The sequence below is a fragment of the Mycetomoellerius zeteki genome, unplaced genomic scaffold (assembly GCF_001594055.1).
Source record: "Mycetomoellerius zeteki isolate Tzet28-1 unplaced genomic scaffold, Tzet1.0 scaffold446, whole genome shotgun sequence".
Classification (NCBI taxonomy): domain Eukaryota; kingdom Metazoa; phylum Arthropoda; class Insecta; order Hymenoptera; family Formicidae; genus Mycetomoellerius; species Mycetomoellerius zeteki.
In genome coordinates, this window is record NW_017257442.1 from 217,013 (window position 1) to 238,394 (window position 21,382).

Consider the following 21,382-nt stretch of genomic DNA (forward strand, 5'->3'; position numbering starts at 1 on the left):
TTCGTATAAACATTTTCTCTGCTTCTTTACGAGGAAAAAAGCGATACAGTTTTGCGCCACTCATATTTGCGAAAATATCGCAGCGTATTTTATGTGTCATAATTGCGGGTGGCAACATTTATTAATGAATTTGGCAACATTTATTAATGAATTTGCATCAATTTTATTCATATATTTATACAGATTTTCACAAATTACCGATTAGTAAATATTTGTTTACTGTTACGCTGAACTAGCATCATTAATGATAGTCATCGCTCTTTTTTAACACATCGGCAAATTATGAGATATCCTTATTCAGTTTTTTCAGAATATTCAGAAGGTGGATTGATTTGTTAATTAATGTTTTTTTATATCTTCTTCTTTATGTGTACGCTTTTATTTTTAATGGAACTTTATAGCTCTAGAAGCGCATTTATATTTGTGTTACGAAATTTTTATAATAAGTCAACGCAAAAATTTCTTTCATCAATATTTTATTTTATCATGCATGACATATATGCGCACTATATATTATATTTTAAAAAATATTTATAATCACGAAAAACTGTATTAAGACGTAATTAAAAATCATTTAAAAATAAATTAGTAAAAGTAATAAAAAATAATCGATAATTGCATAGAATTATTAATAATGTAATAGATATTATCATATAATTCATTCATCATGTAGGAACTACTTTAAAATATTATCTAATATTAGAAAAAGTTTTTAGAAAGAAACAAATTTTTAAAAAGAAAAACTATATTTGCAATATAAACGTTAAATTATTTATTTTCTGCAGCAAACTTGTCTTGTCTAGGTCTTTTCATCATACTAGTATTTGCATTATCTCGTGCTCGTTATTACGCACAGAGAAATAATGGAAATATTAAATGATTTAAGAATTCTAACAATAGTTCATGCAAATAAATGTGAAGCTCTCAGCTTCTCTAGAAATGAAAACTGTTCTTTCAACGCTGGAAACAGTTTGTGCAAAATTTTTCATTTCCCAACAAAGCATTTGTTTAAACGTCTTTTATTGTCAGTGTCGTAATATATCATAGGAAAAGTATGCGATTACGGTAAGAATATACGGAGCGAAATTGAGGTCGCTATGAAATATATGAAATCAGAAGGATTGAATGTTTATAGTAAATTCGATCTAATTCTTGATCCATAATTTAATATCCAGTAATCTCTTCGATACTCACTTTAAAACCTTTGTACCATTCCTTTATAGTCGCTTCATCGTATCGCGTATGCGACTTGAGGAAGTCCATATCTTCTTTGCTCAACTTGTCTTTGCTCCCGAAACAACCCATTTTGATATCTGCAACAATTAATAAAACATTTCGTAAGAACAAACGTAATTTTCGATAATAGCTCTTGGAAACATTTTTCATTGCATTGAACAGAATTATCACAATTCAAAGGATTAAATTAATTTCTAGAAGCAGTAGATGAAGCAGAAGATGGGATGATTAATTTAACGATTAATTTAATATCTAAAAACAGAGGTGATCAATGTGGATTATTAATTTCTACAGATAGGGATTATATATTGTCATTTTCTTCCTCTGTATTTGAAGAAGTAAAGTCTCATATCTTTCATCCCGATGTGCAGTTTCAACCTTAGACTGTATTTCTAGATTAGTGATTTCGACCATTATGACTATACTATTACGCTTTTCGCAAAACTTTCTACGCGACAAATTTGAGCCAACCAAGTGCACCGCGCATATTTAATGTCGGTGAATTATGTTTTAGCAGCACTGAACGAATTATAAACCCGTAAAATAACATCGGTATGCAAATGAGTGTCTTCTACTCCTCTAACTTTATTTTATCCTATTCTATATTTTATACGGAAAGATATTTGCATACTTTATTATGATAACAGTCAATATTATCGATCTCTTTGCAAAACTTTATAAAATTTCGTTTAATTTATTAAGTACTATTAAGAGAGAAGTACTACTATATAGTATGCTATATTACTTAAGTACTACTATATAAATACAATATGCTTATAAACAATATTATCGTAATGTCTTAGTGATTTTAACATTACAGTATGAAATTTGGTACAAATATTATTCGTTAAATGAACTCAATAACGAAGTTGTATTGTAAAAATTATTATTCTAAAATTAAACTTTTTCAAACAGCGATTTAATAAGTACAAGTATTTATTATGGAAATAGTACCTACTAATTTTTAATGTTATCGATTTAATTTTATTATTTCTTGATCATTGTGTATAAAAAAGTTGCGTGTAAACGATATTATTATAAAAATTAAGAAATGATATTTCTTTGTAATATTACAATACAATTGACGATTTAATATTAAAATATTTGACTGTTAAATTAATGCATTGAAGAATTTTAAGAATTTTATAATAATATAAATGTAAATAATAATAATGATAATAAATTATTGAAATACCTACCAAAATATTTTTCAGGAGAGATCAACCCACATAAATTCTACGTTTCTAATTATAGGAAATGTCTAATGGGAAAATATTCATCACAATTGCGTTTACTTTTGAAATACTATTTTTAGTACTCCGCTTTTTATTTTTAAGCAAAATGGAATTTTAATGCTTTAATTTTGTTCCAAGGAGAAAGAGATTAATTTGTCGTAATTTTTCAGAAGACAAAAATAAAACAGAAATATTTACATTGCAAAATAAATTTCTCAGGAAAACAGAAACCAAGTATTAAAACTTTAATTTTGTCTAAAATACAGGACGATGTGAACACAATGTTCCCGACTAGCAGATTTCTTGTAAGATTTCGCGAAAAATACATATAATTGATACCTTGGTCCAGCAACTTTGCGATATAAAGCCGAGCGATCTTGATAACGGCTACACGGAAGTTCTTGCCTGTTGTTACATGGTAAGAGACCGTACGTAATTTTCGATGTCGTGTATCACAGTGTGCCGTATATTGCATGCACATAATGCACGCAACGCACGCTCGTCGGTTGCACTCTTGACCGAAATTCATTGTAATGTTACCGTAAATGGCAGGATATCGAAACCATGTGATTGAAATGACGATGACGTACGTCATAGTCATAGATATAAATGTACTAATTAGAAAGGACAAACAAGATGCTTTTAATAATTATTGAGGGATCAGACTTATAAATCGCTTCCGTATTACAAGAGAGAGTGACTAAGAATTGATTTATTATATGAAACTTATATTCATCTATTTGCTATAGTAGCATGATTTGTTTTACAATGATCGTTTGATTTTTCATCAACTTGATTAATATCTTTTTTATCATACATATTTTAAAATTATATTTTTATATTTTCTTTCCTGAACATTTTTTGTAATTGTGTTTATATTATACATGTCTTTTAATTTATTATTATATAAATATTTTCCATTTTGTGAATCTCATTATTTTAAAATAAATAAAAAAAACGTAAATTTTTTCTGAATAATTTATCAATTCTATCATTTTCTTTTGTTATAATAATATAATTTTATGTTTCTCAGGTTTACTTATAATTAAAAACTTATGGGTCACTTACAGCGATGGATTCCATGTAGGAATTATCCCGAGCCATCTCCAATAAAGAAATATATAGGTAATTAAACATAACTAAAATAACATAAATAGCAATTTTTAGCCACAAAATTAATATATTAATTATATTAATTATAATAAATTAAAACTGGGTAAAAAGTAATTAAAAATGATAAAAAATGTAAAATCTTAATATTACACCAATGTAAAGTATCTACTAAAAATCTCCCAATTTTTATCATAAAATGATATTAAATTCAATAAACAAGCAGATAAAAATTTCAGAAGTCAACATCGTTCTTCTCTATCTAAATAAATGCATAAGCAAAATATTCATCTTTTCCATTGCTAAAATCTTTAAAGACACAATTTGCATATAAACTGTTAAATTCATCATTATCAAATATATACGCAAAATGCACAAATATTATAGAAAAATAAAAAATAATTACTATTATGCTAAAATTCCATAAATAATTATATTGTTAATTAGTGCCTAAGTTTAAGAATATATAGTTACTGAACACTTAATTACATAGTATAAATTATATATTATAGTTAGTAATTAGTACTTAAGTTTAAAAAAGCTTAAAAATCTCAAGATTAATCTTAAAATAATGTAAGTAGGTAACAGAATGTTCAGCAACCTTGAGCCCCATTATGCAGTACGTATATGCAGGTAACTTGTATACCACGATAGCAAAGAAAGGATTAATCGTTATGCCGACGTTGACGTACGAGTAATGTCGTAATGAGCTTTGGTCGATACGCGGTTGGAATTGCGAGAGACTCACTCGTTTCCCGTCGAAACGAAGATGGAAAGGGTGGGCCAAGGATCATTTCGACGAGAAGGAAATGACCGCGATCGTGACCAGCTTGAGAACGATGATTGTTCGTGGCCGACCGATTTAATGCCGGTACCAAACGATATAATGGTGTCGCGCGTTAAGTAACAAAAGTGTACGCCTCCGCGTTATTCGCGAACGTGTGAAATGTGAAATACATAAATGTAATTAACGCTGACGCGTTTCGCGGTGGCGCCGACCGAACGCCAACGAAGTCGCGCCCCAGTTATTTACGAGATTAAGGATACGGATGAAGATTAACGGGGCCACATGTATACGTGCTCGAGTTTCGGTAGTCGATTATTCCACGGCGAACCGCCACTTGAGTTAATGTGCCACATTCGCAAACTCTAAAGTTCTCGCGCGAGAAGAAATTATATGTTCGAGGTTTTTCTCTCCTTCCTTCTCTCGCTTTTTTCTCTCTCTCCATCTTGACGGACGTCTTAAACTATTACTAAGAGATATTAGGTACACATTCACTGTACATTAATCGCTGCCGTAAAAAGGTTTTGTTCTTGCTGCAAGTTTTAATGACGAGGAGAAACCGACGAATCCCATCAGAAGGAATTTATCGATCGTGCTCTAAATGCGAGGCAAAGATTATATAATAAATAGTTGCCAATGTATCTTTTCTTCTTTACTTTTACGCTTTGAGAATTCGATCTTTCGGAATTTCGATAAATGAAAATTGAACCGAAACGTTCAAACTTGCATATTAAAAATAAATTTTGTTCATTGATTTATATTACGCACTGCAACCCACGTCCAATTCTCATCAGTCCTTTTAACTAATTATTGTTCAATAAACGAATTAATTAAGTCGAATAAATGAAAATTTGAAGAGAAAAATACATTATCGAGATTTTTATTGGATTGGAACAAAAGTTCGTAGCGTTACTTTAAAATTCAAGCTGCAATTTTGTTAATGGATGAAATTTAAATGTAAAAAAAGAGTAAACTTTTTAAAACTTAAGATCTCTACTTTCAAAAAACTATTACATCTTTTGAATTTTTATAAGTTTGGAAATTTTTATATATAGAAAACTACGAACAAAATAGGAAATTCTTTGGTCACTTTGTAGACCTGTCTTGTATCCAAAAAATACTTGCAAAAATTTTCGACCTTTTAACGGAAAAGTTTTTCCCTGTAATAAAACTCTTTTTTTTTTAAATATTCCTAAGATTTTTTGTTACTGAGTTGTCGCGGATTAAATAAAAGTAGCATTTTGACTTTGATTATTCATAACTCCATTAAAAATCATCATATACTGCATTCAAAAAATATACAGATTCTTAAAGTTAAAACTTTGCTTTATCGAATGTTATAATTTATAAAATTGCCAAATTTTTTTTAAAAGCATATAGATGTGATATACAAATGAAGTAGCATTACGAACTTTTGTTTCAACCAATACAATCTATATCTCATTATTATTTCAAATTAATACGGAAGAATTAACATTTTTACTGTCTTTGTGTGATACTATTTCTTAACAGTAATGGATAATGATGCGAGGAAAAGAAGTTGGTGCTGGAGTTCAGAATGGCAGAGAGATTATAATTGCTAATAAACCTGCTTCTTACTTTCTTGTTACGTTTACTGTTGATGAACTCGGCAATTAAATAGATTGTTACTAAAAAATTAACATATTTGACCTCACAGTTGATTGCTCTTAGAGACATCATTAAGAGTAAATTATCAACGATAGTACTTCAAGTACTTCAACGATAGTACTTAAAAAGATGAAACTGTAAAGTCGCGAATGCAGTAACCCCGCAATAAGGCGAATATGATAATAGTTAATCATTATTATTAGGAAGTCGTTCATTATAATAATTATTCTATTAACTTCTTTATTATAAAGGGGGATAATAAAAAGGAAGTAATTGACCATGCTTTAATCTAAAAAAACATTTTTATTAAAATTTTGCAAATTGTTTTAATGCGCAAAGCGACGACAAAAATTTTTATTAAAAAAATATTTTAAGTTGTTATTAAAGTACGATAAAAACATTGTAACCCCACGTAAAATTATTACATCTTTCCATAATAAGAGGTCCTTCAACTTATTTTATGGCTATTATTAGGGAAATTTAATAAAGGTAATAAAAGTAAACGTTTCAATTTATTTTATGATCAATATTATGAAGGAAGCTAAGAGCTTTCCGTAATAATATTATTATAAATGACTGTTTTCCACGAGTTTTATGATCGCTGCAAACTTAAAGACGACATGTACAATCGTGCATGAATTTCATCATGAAAATTTCGCCAAAACTCACAAATACTGCAGTTATCGCGTTTCACGTTTCACATATGGTTGCTACCTTTCCGAACTTCACCCGGAGACTCTGATTTTTTTAACAAATCTTCAATTCTCCGGATGACAGAAAAATCTCTAATTAACGCTCAATATCTAGATGACCGTTTTTTTAAGTATACATCCATATTCCTCTGGTTTCAGAAAGAAATTTCCGGTAGAGAAAATTACATTTTACTTTCTTTCAGAGAAAGCTCTACGATCTTCAAAAGAACTAAATTAACCAACCGTCCCGAATTTTGCGGGACATCCCGATTTTCGATTCTCTATAAAAGTGTTGAAAAAATCCTAGTCGGAATGTCATTTATCAGGTTGATTTAACATATAACATAAATTAATATAGAATTCGTTAGTATATTAATATCTGTTTCTCCCAATGTAAATTAATTCTAATTTTGGTTCAACATATTCTTCATCTTTTCTTAACTTTTAGAACCAGAAAAAAATGAAGAGTTAGTTGAACCAAGATTAAAATTAAACTATTGTACATTGATAGAAACAGGCATAAAGGTCTCTTTCACCAAAAAGAGTTTCCTTTTCCGATTAAGCTAACTAACGATTAATTCGCAGTAATAAGTTATTGTTTGATTTTATTAATTAATTTTAAATAAGCAAATATTTTACTTACATAGCTATTATATCTAATATACATATATATATTTTTAATCTGTTTATTAATATTGTAAGAAGTTTTTGTAATTCAGTGTATATCAATAAAAAAAATTTCGATTTTTTTTGTTTGTGTCCTGATGTTTTAAGGTTGATATCCTAAAATCGGCTGATTGAAAGTTGGCCACCTTAAAAGAAACACTAATCCTAAGATTGTAACCTTAATTCCACAGAATATGTGCATGCAAGCATTGATCCCTTCCAGTGAGCAAAAACGGCGGAACGCCTGTACCGTCATCCGTACGTGACAAACGCGCACGTAAAGAATATTTATAGCACAGCTAGCATAACATTATCGCGCGACCGATCGGTGCCGGCGACCACAAAGAATTAACACCGGAACGTCCGGCCGCGCGCGTTGCATTGGCGGTTTGCATTGACATCCGCATCACACGCATCGTATTGTCGTCCTCGCAAAATGCGCCGTGGCGCGCGACACAGTTTGCGTGTTTATATGAGGAGAAAACGGACGTATATGCGTTCATATACAGCTCCTTTTGTCTCTTTTGCCCAGTGTTCTTCAGTAGCCGTGGCCATTGTGCTCTTGGCAGCATTTCCGCATTATCCGCGGAATGTTCCTTTTAACGAAACGTACCGCCAATGCAGATTAAGTGTATCAGATACTCTCTGTTTTCGGTACAATAGCAAATGTAAGAATGACGATTCGATGTGATTCAACGAAGTGAATCGATTTCCCCGAATTGAAGGTGCAGATGATTAAAAAGAATATTTTTATAGGATATCTTGAGATTATCGACTACTTTTACTTTTCATCTATTATTTCGACTATTTTTGTCGTTTTGCACATCATTCTGTTCAGAACGATTATCATCAACCGTTATCAGAGAAAATAGAAAAGAATTTAATATTTGATAAATTAATAATTAAAAAAAAGTACAGTCTCAGAATAATAATGTGTGTAAAATGTATATAATAGATAATTATTTAAAAAAATTTTAAGCTTTCTTTTTCATGCAACATATGAGTTGATCTTTGGCGCCATTTTTGTCCTCGGGTAATTTGTCCTCTCCCATCGCTCTCGCAGAATCGAGCTTGTTACTCAACTGTGTAAACACGTAACGTGATATTGCCGAGGAAGAGCAGTACCTAAAATAGATATTTGACCATACGTAGCTTATCGATCGCTTGCAAAGGCTACAATATTTGCTGTGGCAAATAAAAAAGGAATTTTTTTTATTTCTGCAATTTTTGCAATAGTAATACGTCACGAAATGGACAAAATAGGTAAGACGCGATACTTTTTCTTGTCACGCAGAAGCGATTTTACAGTCAAGTACGCTATTAATAATAACGATGTCTATTATTAATAGGGCACTTGGCTATAAAACTATTTTTGTGGCGTAGGCGAGGAAGTGTCACTACCATGTGTAAACGTTACGACATACAATTTATTGCTTCGACTGTAAAGTGCTGGGAAACGATACAGCGATATTTCATAGTAACGGAAAATTCGATCGTGCAATATGCAGTCAATTGTTGCAATCGCACATATTGCGTTAATGAAATCATAGTTTGAGATCTGCGATTGATACATTCTGTGCAATTCGAGAATATTACAGAAATCAGGATAACTGTAAAAATCTGGGAATAGATATGTGAATTATAAATAAAATTACATTTTCGTAAATTATATTCGACTTAGAGAGCTTTTTTTCTTTAATCCTTTCTTTAATATTCATTAAAAAATATTCTCATATTCTGATACTCTCGTTTTGTAGATTACATTACGTTGCCGCTATTTAATTTTCGTAAAAAAAGAAATATAAAACTATATTAAAAATGAATAAATTAATTTACAAAATTACAACAAATTAGATAACGTAGCGTGGAATTCATTTACATTTTGTGACAAATCTAAATTACTTGATTAATATCTCTATATTTGATTAAATGCAAAAATTAATCTCAAGTATAATATAATATAATTAATTTTGTTTTTTATTACTTTAATTTTAAATAAAACTTAACTGTGCCGTGATATTTAATTAATCACTCATAGGGGTTCAAAAGGTACGGCAAAATTAGACTAAGAATTTATTTATTTCACGTCGTCATCGCCACTAGTTTTTGTAGCGTATTTCGACGATTGAAATAAATCGTGATCAGTTCTACAGAAATGTATAAGGTATAAATGTTTGAAACGTATACAAAAGTAGTAGGCAAATGTATAATTAAGTAAATCAGTAAATGTATAAATGTCTGAAACGTACAAAAGTAATAAGAGATAATTCTATGCTTCGAAACCCTGGTAGAAATGTATACAGTTTTCTTAGACCTTATCCAATTATTATCTAATATTACTGTATTCTCATTAGTTGTGCCAATACTGAGTAGGAAATGGACAAGAACTTGATAGAGTTTTATGTCCATTTCATGGGCAGCTATTAATCAATTGGGCTTGCTTATTAATCAATTTAATATCTATTATTTGTTGTGTTTCTATTCAATAAATGGATTCGGATTTTACGCAACTTTTGTATGCAGTAACTGCAAACAAAGGATTACATCCTGATTGGGATCCTAAGTAGTTTTTTTTCTCAGTTACTAGACAGAAGTAATTGGTATAACTGTTTAGTAACTGCTCAAAAAATGCATGAAATTTCTAGCAGGGAAGAGAGAACTTTTTATTCATCAAACGTGCCATTGCGATAGCGTGTATACGTCGTCAATGCAACCAAATGATAGCCTATTATCCGTTTTTATTTACCGAATCTCGTCATGGAGCTGCAGCAATGAAAAATTTCTTAGGAGTGTTGCCTCTCGCCCTCAAAACTTTCTGAAGGCCGTTATTGTACGCGCCGCTGGAGCCTAGTATAAAAAGTACCGTAAGGTAGTTTCATTAAAATTTCCTGGAAATACCGCGGGTATGTTCTCTGGAAAGTATGGCAAAGCGAGTTTCAACGATGTGTCCTCCTTAAAGGCTTTACGGATTTTGTTGTATTAACGGCGACAGTGAAACTTAATCCTGGACTAATTCCAAGATTCCAACAAATAAGCATATAATCCGTTCGACTTTATGCACTGTTCGAGCAATGTGTTCACTGTTTAGTTTTTATAGAAATCTCATCATCGTTGTTTTATCGAATTATATAAGGTGGGCTATAAAAATCTGGTGATTTCTTAAATAAAATAACAATATTTATATAAAATATAATTTAAATATTAATTTTTTGTTATATAACAATGGGAAATAGAATGTCATTTAAGTATATCTGAGTATGTTTTGAGTAACGATTGATTCAGCAGATAAAGCATCTCAGTAAATGCTCAATGTTTATTACGATTAGTTTCTACATTTTGGCCGATATACGTATAACAAAAAAAAAAGATTAAAAATAAATTAAAAAGTTGATTCAGCAAAGTTTGCTACGCAAGTTCAACATCTGTAACTAAAATTTGATGGATCAACAAAAAAATTATATCTGTAAGCAATTATCAGTATGTTAATTCAGCTAATCCTTTACTATAATAAAAATTGCTAATGTAACAATTGGTTTTCTTCATTACAGTAGCAAAAAGTAGCAAAAGTCATCTTAGCATGTTTTCTTAAAAATTTTGATCTATATATTAGATTTATTTTCGTTAAAAGTTATCTTTGCTGTATTAACAAATTTGTTGTGCATTACAACAAATATGATTATCCATAATCGCTAATTTTATTCAGCTGTACAATTTTGCTAAAAAAAATAACTGTCCGTAATTACGGCTGTAGATTTGCTGAATCAGTGAAGTTTTTAGTTGTTTTAACAAATCTTTTTCTTCCGTGTATGCTCATAGAACAAATAATGAAAATTGCTACACGGAAAAAAAGCACAGCTAAAAATATTACTGATTTAATGAATCTACAGTCGTAATATACGGACAGTCAGTTTTCTACGTTAAAATAACAAAGTTGACAGCTGAATAACATTAGCAATTTGTTAAACGATCGAGTCTTCTTAGTTATATAAGATGATAAATTCGCGCAGTAAGTCATAACTTTGCTGTACCATCCAATCTATTTGTTTCCGTGATATATAATGTAACATGTTTTTTTCATTACATCAGTAAATATATGCGCCATCTTAGCATATTTGGTAAAAATTTTGATCTATATATTGAATTAATTTTCGTAGAAAGTTATTTTAGCTGCGTTAATAAATTTACTGTGCTATTACAATATGATTATAAATAATTACTAATTTTATTCAGCTGTACAATTTTGCTACTTTAACATAGAAAACTAGCTGTTTGTATAATACAGCTGTAGATTTGCCGGATCAATGAAATTTTTAGTTGCTTTAAACAATTTTTTTTCCATGTAATTGGTTCTTATTAAGAGTAATTAAGATAATAAAAATAATTAAGATCGCTTAGGTAATGTCTTAATAAGATGTTAATACTCAGTGAGCGCTGAGTGATTTTTTTATTATAGTATGTATATTTAGATCCACACTATTAAATCTATAGTGTCAAATTTAACTTAACGTGAGTCGCCACTGTTCCTACTCAATCATATCGTTATTTTATATTAAAGCAATGGTTATATTTGACACTATATAGTATCAATTTGACACTATATAGTGTCAAACTGACACGATATAGTGTCAAATTTAACTATCGTTTTGGTAAAAAATAACGATATATTTAGTAGGAGTAGTGGCGACTCACATTAGGTTAAATTTGACACTATAGATTTAACAGTGTAGCGAAGAATTAAATGCAAGTAAGCACTCATTGATTTTTTAATATGATTTTCTTGCGTTTAATTCTTCGCTGGATCTAACATATAAAAACGAATCATAATAAAAAAATCACTCAGCGCTCACTAAGTTGCTTTATCTGCTAAACGCAGTCATTACTCAAATATATTCAGATATATTTAAATGATTCTAAGGAAATTCTATTTCCTATTATATAATAAAAAATTTTAATTTAAATTATATTTCATTTATATCAATATTTTTTATATATTTCAATTTACATCAAATATATCATTCAATTATGTATCATACCATTAGTTCATTTGTGAAAAAAACAAGCAGTTTTATTATGAAAAAATCATTACATAACTGTATTCAATGATATTTAAATAGATATTTTGTTTTCATTAAAAAAATCGCTTAATATAATATATATAATAATTATTTATAATAATAATATAGAAATATAAGTCGAGAAAATATTGCTAATGTCTGTAAAATAGTATCTATCGTATTAACTGTTGTTATTTTCGCGACACTGGAAAGTTCATAAACAACCTAGAATTCTTGTAGTACATACCTCTTACCATTTCGAACGTGCGGAAAATCTCATCTAATGCCACTCATAATTAAGCAGCTTAATTGCGCACGTGAGCAATGTTTAAACTAAGGAGCAACAGCATAATGAGCAGTGAATTTATGCACTATCGTTCTAATGGCGCGTTTTCGTAGACCGAAACGACCGACCAAGCGAAGACAATGAAAGCGACAATATAATGCCAAGAGCGCGGCGATGTTAGCCATGGTGTTTCGCTCGCGTCGTGAACAACGTTAACATAGTTACGATGTATACAATAGTGCACCAACACGAAATGGAAGGCAAATAATCCGACCGGCGGGCCATGGGAACATTGCAACGTCCGCCAGCTTCGAATATTAAAGCGATAACAACCTCGTGTTGCCTCGATCGTGTTGCATGTGCACATGGATTTATCACGCGAATTGCGTCACTAACAATAAGATAGCACAAAGGCGCGCATGAGTATACATTTTATATAATTACAGTGATAAACTCACGTCGCACATCTCGCAATTCTTTTCAATATTGTATAATCTTATATTTTCTGTATATTTTTGTTCAGCGTAGAATTAGCCATATAGCATTTCAAAATCGTAAAAAACAAGAAAGCTAATAAAATTCATCTGATACTCTGCACATGTTAAAACCATTTTCAACAGTGCTTCAGAAAAGAGAGGATTTTAAGAGTTTTCCTCTGTATCTTTCACATGATCTAGTGTGAACAGGAAAATCTTATAAACTGGATGTGGCAAAATCTACAATCGCCAAGTATGATGCGATAACTGATGTATACAGCATTAGTATTCATTACTTATGTCATTCTCATTCATCATGGCAGGCTACTCCGCGATGATTAATCAAGCAAACTTGATTGCACTTGCGCGTTTCATGAAACGCCCTGCTGGGCCAAAATAATGGAACGTGATATTAATTTATCGTTCTCTTGCCCGTAACGTTTATTCAAAATTACTTCGTATTGTTACTTAATTATTTCCAACGCGATCGCACATACCCGTGTACGGACGAGTTTAATAATTCTCCCCGAGTTCTCCCCGATCTAAAGAAGACAAATCGAGTCGCAGCCGGTAATAAACGTGACCTGATCACGCATACAAAATTCCATTGACCTAAAAACCTGAACTTCTGTAGTAAGCGACACGCATGTTGATTAATTTGATAAAGTCTGGTATGAAACTAGACGTGAGATCTTGTTTATTTTTAAATAGCCAATTTTTTTCTTCGTGAAAAAAAAGGAAATATGACGCTTGAAATAAAGCATCTGTACAATTTATATGTAATCAAAAAGAAGACGTTTTTCATAGTCAAAAAGCAAATAGATACAATTTTTTATAACCAAAAAAGTAAAAAAAATGAGACCATTAATCAACGCTATAACCAGACGAAAATATATGATATTATAAAGCAGTAACGTAGAACATTGCCAATATAGCGCGAGTGACTGAATAAAATTAAAAAAAAAAGTGTGTGTGTGTGTATATATATATATATTACCCCTAACATTAATTTTAATTAAATTTAAAAAATATCCTCTATTATTATTATTATCTTGTTTACATTTTGATTATAAATTAATGTGATTATTATTAATAATCACTTACAATTGAATGATTTGAAAATATTATATCTAGTTTAAATATTAACTAAAACAGTAATTAATAATAAATAATAATAATAATATAACAATGTAATATATGAAATTCGTAGAAATATATTATATATTTCTAAAATAGAAATTTTTATACAAGGAGCGTATATAGTATATACAAATTTTTTATAATTTATTTCTACAGAAATAAATTATAAAAAAGTGCTTCAACTTTAATTTTACGCTAAATTAAAATTGAAGCCGAAAGAGTATGCTGAATTTCTCAACTTGGAAGTACACTGAAAAAATTATTTGTGTAAAATTACATGATTATACTGGATCAGAAAAAAACCCAGCATAATCATGTAATTTTATACAAATATTTTTTTTCAATGTAGGTATATATCTTTTCTCAGAAATATCTTGCTATTGTTCATATTTTTGTAAATCCAATATTGATTATTAACGACTTTAAGAAAACATTAATTAAACATCAAATTAAAATTTTAAGAGAAGGAAGTCCACGTGTGTTCAAGTATGTGATAAATATTTAATTTAATTACATTCCAAAAATTTATTTCGCAAAACACTTTTTATTTTTCAATACACTATTATACATCTATTAAAAGAGAATCAATAAAAGAAGAATTGATAAAGTCAATTCTTCTTTTATTGATTCTCTCTATAATTAATCGAAATGATTTTGTAATTAATAAAATCGAGAGTAACAGAGATGCCTTATTACGATACATTTAGCTGAATTCTAAAGTCCTAGAGTTTCTCGCTAAATAATAACGCTGATACTGTTGGAATATAGTTGTCTTATCGCAAAAGCACTAATTAACAAAGTACAGTTGCTCTGCAAATTTACTCTCCGCTCACATTATCGGACTACGCGAGTAGATTAGGATGCAAAATGGAATAGCGCACGTAAACTTTCGAGAAATAAGTCAAAGCACCTCAATATAAACGAAAAAGTCTCATGCTGCCGAATGCTACTTCCACACCAGCACGCGAATTGCATTCAAGTAAAACGAAACAATTTTCCTCTTTGAAGTTGCAAACGAAGTTTTCAGTTTGCAACGGGCAAACGACACAAGTCGCACTGATGATAAAATAAGGAATGCAAACAATTCTTGTGTCTTATAATTTTTACTTTTACAAACAGTTAAAGCAATTTCACAATTGCTAATTAATTTTTCAATGTTTTATATTCACCTTTATATTTTCATTCTGTGTAATTTAAATTTCTTTAGTTACTGTGTCATATTTATTTTGTTCTGAGATGGATTGACGGATTATATAATATGTATGCAAATGAAAGAAGCAATAATTTACATTACTATTATAATATAAAAATTTATTTATATTAGATTTTTAATTAATATTTAAGTATAATAATTAAAAATTTATATTATTAATTATATTATATTATTATATTATTAATAAACTTTTAAGTAATACATAACAAGATGTATCAATTAATTATATTTAATCAAGTTAAGAATTAAATTTACTGTGTATGTGTGTGTGTAATATATTTGTTTTCAACATAATATTTTATGTTATTCACTGAAAAAAATGCATGTAATTTTACATGAAAATTACATGTTCATAACTGGAAAATTGTCTAAATATGATTGGAAATTTACAATTTCCAAGCATATCTATGTAATTTAGATAATTTTCCAGGCATATGCATGTAATTTTCATGTAAAATTACATGCATTTTTTTCAGTGTTCTTCTGAAATAATAAAAGTGACCAATTAAAAATTTTTTTTCCTTGGAAGTATTTTCCACAAAAATGTAAGAGAATTCACATGATATTTTATCCAGTAAATGCGACTCTCTTTCTCTCTACTATATGTATCTGTCAAGTTTTAATTAAAAGTAGCTACAACTATCACTATACACTTTTTGGTTGCTTTTAATTAAAACCATCATAAATCCCACAAAAATTAATCTGCCGTATCATCGCGTATTAACTTTTCTTTACATAATATTTAATAATTTTAATTGAAATTCTTCAAAAGTTTTAAAGTACTTCACTAATGAATCCGTGCATTTTTGTAACTCAATGAAAACAATTTTTTATGGCCCTGAAGCTTAAGATGACTTAAGACCAATAGTATATCTTTTGAAAAAAAAGCTACAACATATATAAGAATGCAGAGAGTATTATCGAAATGAATGACATTGACGGATTATATTTTAGAGATACATTATGGTTCAATCAAATATGTGCATGTAAAATTAAATGATAAAAGGATAATGCATAATGTAAAATCATACGTAATTCGATATGCCAATCCCAATGATATATGAAATGGCAGATGGTTGATCGTATCATCATTACTATACAAATGGTGAGTGATCACTGTGCTTGGAATGGATCGTCAATTCAAAATTTATCTATTCGGAAAAATAATGCGGTTGATTGCGCAACGGTAATGAATTACAGATTATTAGATATAAGTTATAATGTATTGATAATAAAACTGATATATAGAAAGCCTTAGTGCCTAACACTTTCTTATTATAATTTAGGTATCTCCGTGAAATATTTGTGACTTAAAAATTTATATCAACACGTTTAATTTTTTCACTTTTGTTATAGATTTTTTGCTTAAAATATAATTTTTTAAAATCAAACTAGTTATTTAAAAGATATATTTAAAAAAATATATCTGAGTTGTAGTGGTTTATTTTATACAAATCAATCAGATCTTTTAATGTTCAAAACGGTCATATTCGACGCACAATTTTATTCGCTTAGGGAACGTGAAAAAGTGAATACGATGAAAGTAAATACGAAGAACGGTCCAAAACATTTTTCATGCTCCTTGCGAAAAATCTGCAGAAATATTCCGTCTCGCATATTCATTTTCTCCACCCACATTTTCACTTTATATTTAGTATTGAAACCAAATATCTGATCTTATTGTATTCGATGTAATACAGCAATAAAATAACCGCATTTATCAATCACAATAGAGAAATAGCTCTTCAATTTTATATCATGCTTTTACATCTACGAGCATAAAAACCAAATAAAATGACTTTCAGGGAGCTCAGTGTATTCCGAGAATGACCTCATTTTATAGTATAAGGATTAAAATTGACATAATTTCAATAAAGTCAGAATTAAAAGCATACACAAATTATGTTTATATTTATCTATATTTCATATTAATATCGCGATTTTTCTATCTTTGTATCACAAAAAGTAAACTCACTAAAATTACACGATTTTCATTTCATATTTCTAACTCTCATAACAGGAGCAAAAATTCAACGCATAATTATGAGTTTTTCAAGTATAATTAATTTGAAAATATATGATCTCAAGAGTATAATATAATGAATATTCTATATGCGATATGTCACAGCAGGACGCAAATTGCAAGCCGATATCGTGCGTCGATGTTGGCAGCAGTCATACGAATTTTCAGCAACAACCGCAATTTGTTATTCTTTCGTTTCTCTCTCAGCTATAAATTACTGAGAGGTCGTACTTCCATGGATATTGACACGAATCGCCAACAACGCGATGGCCTCGCGCATGCTATTTCTCAGTGCAAAAAAAATTGCAATTCTATTGTCGGCTGTGTGCATTATATTATTATACGGAAGCATTAATCTTGCGATGTTCTTATCGCATATTTTTGATGTAGAATCAAGATTAAGATATATAAAAAAAGATTAAGAATAAACGCAAAAAATTTTCAGTGTAACAACAAACCTCAATTATAAAAAGATCCGTTTAAAAAATTTTTGTTACAGTTAATTGTAATTTGTTGCGATATTGATATGTTATCTAATAGAATTTTAAATGTTATTATCTACAAAAAATGTTTTCCACAATTATTATAGTTAGTAGAATAAAAATGCTTATTTTTATCAAATTGCAATATATATAGTAATGTTGCCTTTTATAGACGTATAATTACTCATAATTTATATTTTTCAGTTGCATTTCTATTTCTTTTATACATAACTAACAATTTATAACATTATATAAAATAAATGTACCAATTAGTGGACATGACTTAATTACTGGACAAAATGACAAAAATTTTAAATATTGTGCTTTTAATGATATACCTATACAACTCTAAATTAATTCATTGTTTACACAAATTTAATAACAAATTCATTTAGATTCGTATATATCATTAAAAACATACCTAATATTTAAAATTGTCATTCACTAAATAGTACATTTACTTATCTTAGTTTTTGCTTTAAAATATTAAAAACGTAAGGAGCCAACTATATATGGCTTCATTTATCCTTTAGCGAAAAATGATAATATTATCTTTTTTTATTAGAAAGATCTTTGAGATATATAAACATAATAAAAATTTCACTTCTGATTTTTATCTCTTACACATTACGTTTTAATATTCCATTTGTCTCCGAAGATAAACTTTCTAACGGAAGTTTCCGACAGCTCACGTTTCCGCTTTTAACGTGATTCTTCAGTATCTCTATAGGAAGATGGATCGTATCCAAGACGAATCGACAATACCCGATTGTCACGATCTGCATGACAATTGAGTAGAATTATATTTCTGTTCCCTCGTGTGGAGTTATCTCAAAAAATTGCCCTGGGCGGACCTTTTATAAAAAGTATAAAAGATGTCAGAATACGATAATAAGAATCAATTTATTTAATAAATAAAGAAACAATATTAAGTAAGAATGGATTTTTTTAAATTGCCTTGTTTCTTTTCTTTCTCAGAATAACACAATAATTTTGTTTTCTTAAATATATATACAGATGACATTTTTGTGCAGCATAAATTATGACTTGGAAAAACTATTAATTTATTAAAGCAATATTAGAAAGGAATTTGAATATATGATGAAAACAATATATTGCAATCCTTTGGATCGTAACATTCGTAACGAATGACAGAAACTTTGATTCTTATGGTATAATACACATGGTAATTGGTAGACGGGATTTGCGTAAGGCATCCCTCGTGAATTCGCGTAACATGACTGGCTCATTAATATTTCAAATGATAATTTGAGAGAACAATGTATCCAGGACGTATATATCTCCATAACAGCGGAATAACTACACCCACGATTGCATTCGTTCTGCAATAACGCGACATTATTCATCAGTTCCGAGTATTTCGTTGGATTTAAATTGACGCGATTCGAATTATGCGACTTCTATAAAGTATTACTTCTACAAGCATAATTGCGATGTATATTAATATCAATAACAATACTTGGTCATTAGTGTAATGTGATGGATCATCATCTAGATCCATATTTGTAATTAGATAAAAAGACTCGCGCTAATGTGCTGTCACATTATTATTAACAATACATACTGCAGAAGATTAATTGATTCCAAGGCATAATCGTGCTGTAAAGACAAAAGCTTTGTGCTTTTTCGTAAACTTTATTAAAACGATTTACTATTAAAAGAAAATCAATAGAAAAAGTATAATAAATATCAAAAATAATTTTAAAAATATAATTAAACAAAAAAATAAAAAAATTAGTATTTCTCTCCCTGCTCAATATCCTTCTCTTTTTTTCTCTTTTTTTCCCTTTTTTGTATTACTTTCTTTAAAAAAGAATCAATTTGTGCAGTTATTTTCAAAATGTTGCATGAAATTTATAACAAACATATTTTCATATTTTCACGCTCTCCTAGTTTTGAAAAGCTAGCGATCACATCCTGTCAATAACACAAATTTTGTCTTGACACTGCGACACATACGTTGAGCTGTACGTTATTGCAAAATCATACTCCCGATTTTTTCATGATTCATTTACACGTGTCAGCACGGAACGATCTAGAAGTGACCGCAATTTATGCTGACAACTTCTCGTAGATTTTCAAAAACATGGGATTAAACACCTACATATATCATTCGTTTAATTACGCAGCGCATTGTTAGTGGTTAGCAATTTGTTGGTTAAAAAACATGTTCTAAACCGCAATGTGATTATCGAGAATCCAGTAGATTATCACCGATAATTATTTTAATCATTTCATGATTTAGAATGTGCAACGTTTAACTAATTAAACTAGCAATAATTAATTTCATTTCGTTTAAATATGTTATTTGTTTATTGTTAGTTATAATCGATATTAATTGGCAAAATATGGAAATTAAATGAAAACATAAATTTATTGCACAATTCGTTAATAAATAGAGTATCATTCCTGTGTAATAATAAAACTCAAAAAAAATATCCTAACTATAAATCGAAGTATTCTTGATATTTGCGGATAATGCATATACAAATATCATATCTATATAATTCAATTGTTTTTCAATTGAGACCAACGCTGACGTCAATTTTAAGCGATCGATAAGTATCTCCGACGTTTATAGAAATTTTCGCTGTTTAACCAATATAGCAATAGAACCGACTTACAACGCCGAAGAGTCTATTGACAGATCGTGTCTGTTCAAAAGTTAGCTGCGAATTGTTACGCTTCGTGCCTTCGTGAACGTCATCGCAAGCCAAAGTTTATCTAGTTCCATTTGGAGGTATTATTGCTTATAATATCCTTCGCAAAATTAAAATTATACAAAATTTCAATGCATCTTTCGGTATATATACTGAAATTAACTTTCAAAGATAATATCGGTTACATCCAGAGAAAGGTTCCTTTGATTTAAAGAAATGTTGCTTTGCTATATTGTTAAAGAAAAAAATTTCTTTGATTTGGACGTCATTTCTCTTTGATTTAAATATTGTTTTTTAAAATCAAATAAAAAAAATGATTTAAAGAAATTATGTTCAGATCAAAGAAATGACATTCAAATCAAAGAAATTTTTTTCTTTAACCATATAGCAAAGAAACATTTCTTTGAATAGAAGAAACCTTTCTCTGGGTGTAATAGTATTTCTAAAATATTATTCAAAAATAAAAATATTATATTTATAAGAAATACAATTTATATACGTGACTTTAGATTTTTCTAAGTAAAAAGAAAACAACACATTCGTTTTGAAACGAATGAGAGTAACATTCTCTCTACGCTATATAACAGACTGTTTCGAAATTATTAAACTTTTCAGTATCGAGGATACGCATCTCGAAACGTATACGAGGCTTTTCAGATGATCGGTGACACGATA

At 29.3% G+C, this 21,382-nt stretch overlaps 2 protein-coding genes across 3 annotated transcripts in view; both read right to left on the minus strand.

The window, feature by feature from the left end:
• Nucleotides 1-21,382, minus strand: part of Nca (neurocalcin homolog) — a 210,059-nt gene that overhangs the window by 42,226 nt on the left and 146,451 nt on the right. The gene's annotated exons all lie outside the window — the stretch shown is intronic.
• LOC108726879 (neuronal calcium sensor 2) overlaps nt 1-21,382 on the minus strand; it is a 72,073-nt gene that overhangs the window by 19,218 nt on the left and 31,473 nt on the right. For both annotated transcript variants that reach the window (XM_018454697.1, XM_018454696.1), the window contains exon 2: nt 1,195-1,313. In XM_018454697.1, coding sequence (XP_018310199.1) covers nt 1,195-1,305 — 111 coding nt within the window. In that variant the 5' untranslated portion in view covers nt 1,306-1,313. The remainder of the gene's footprint in view (nt 1-1,194; nt 1,314-21,382) is intronic.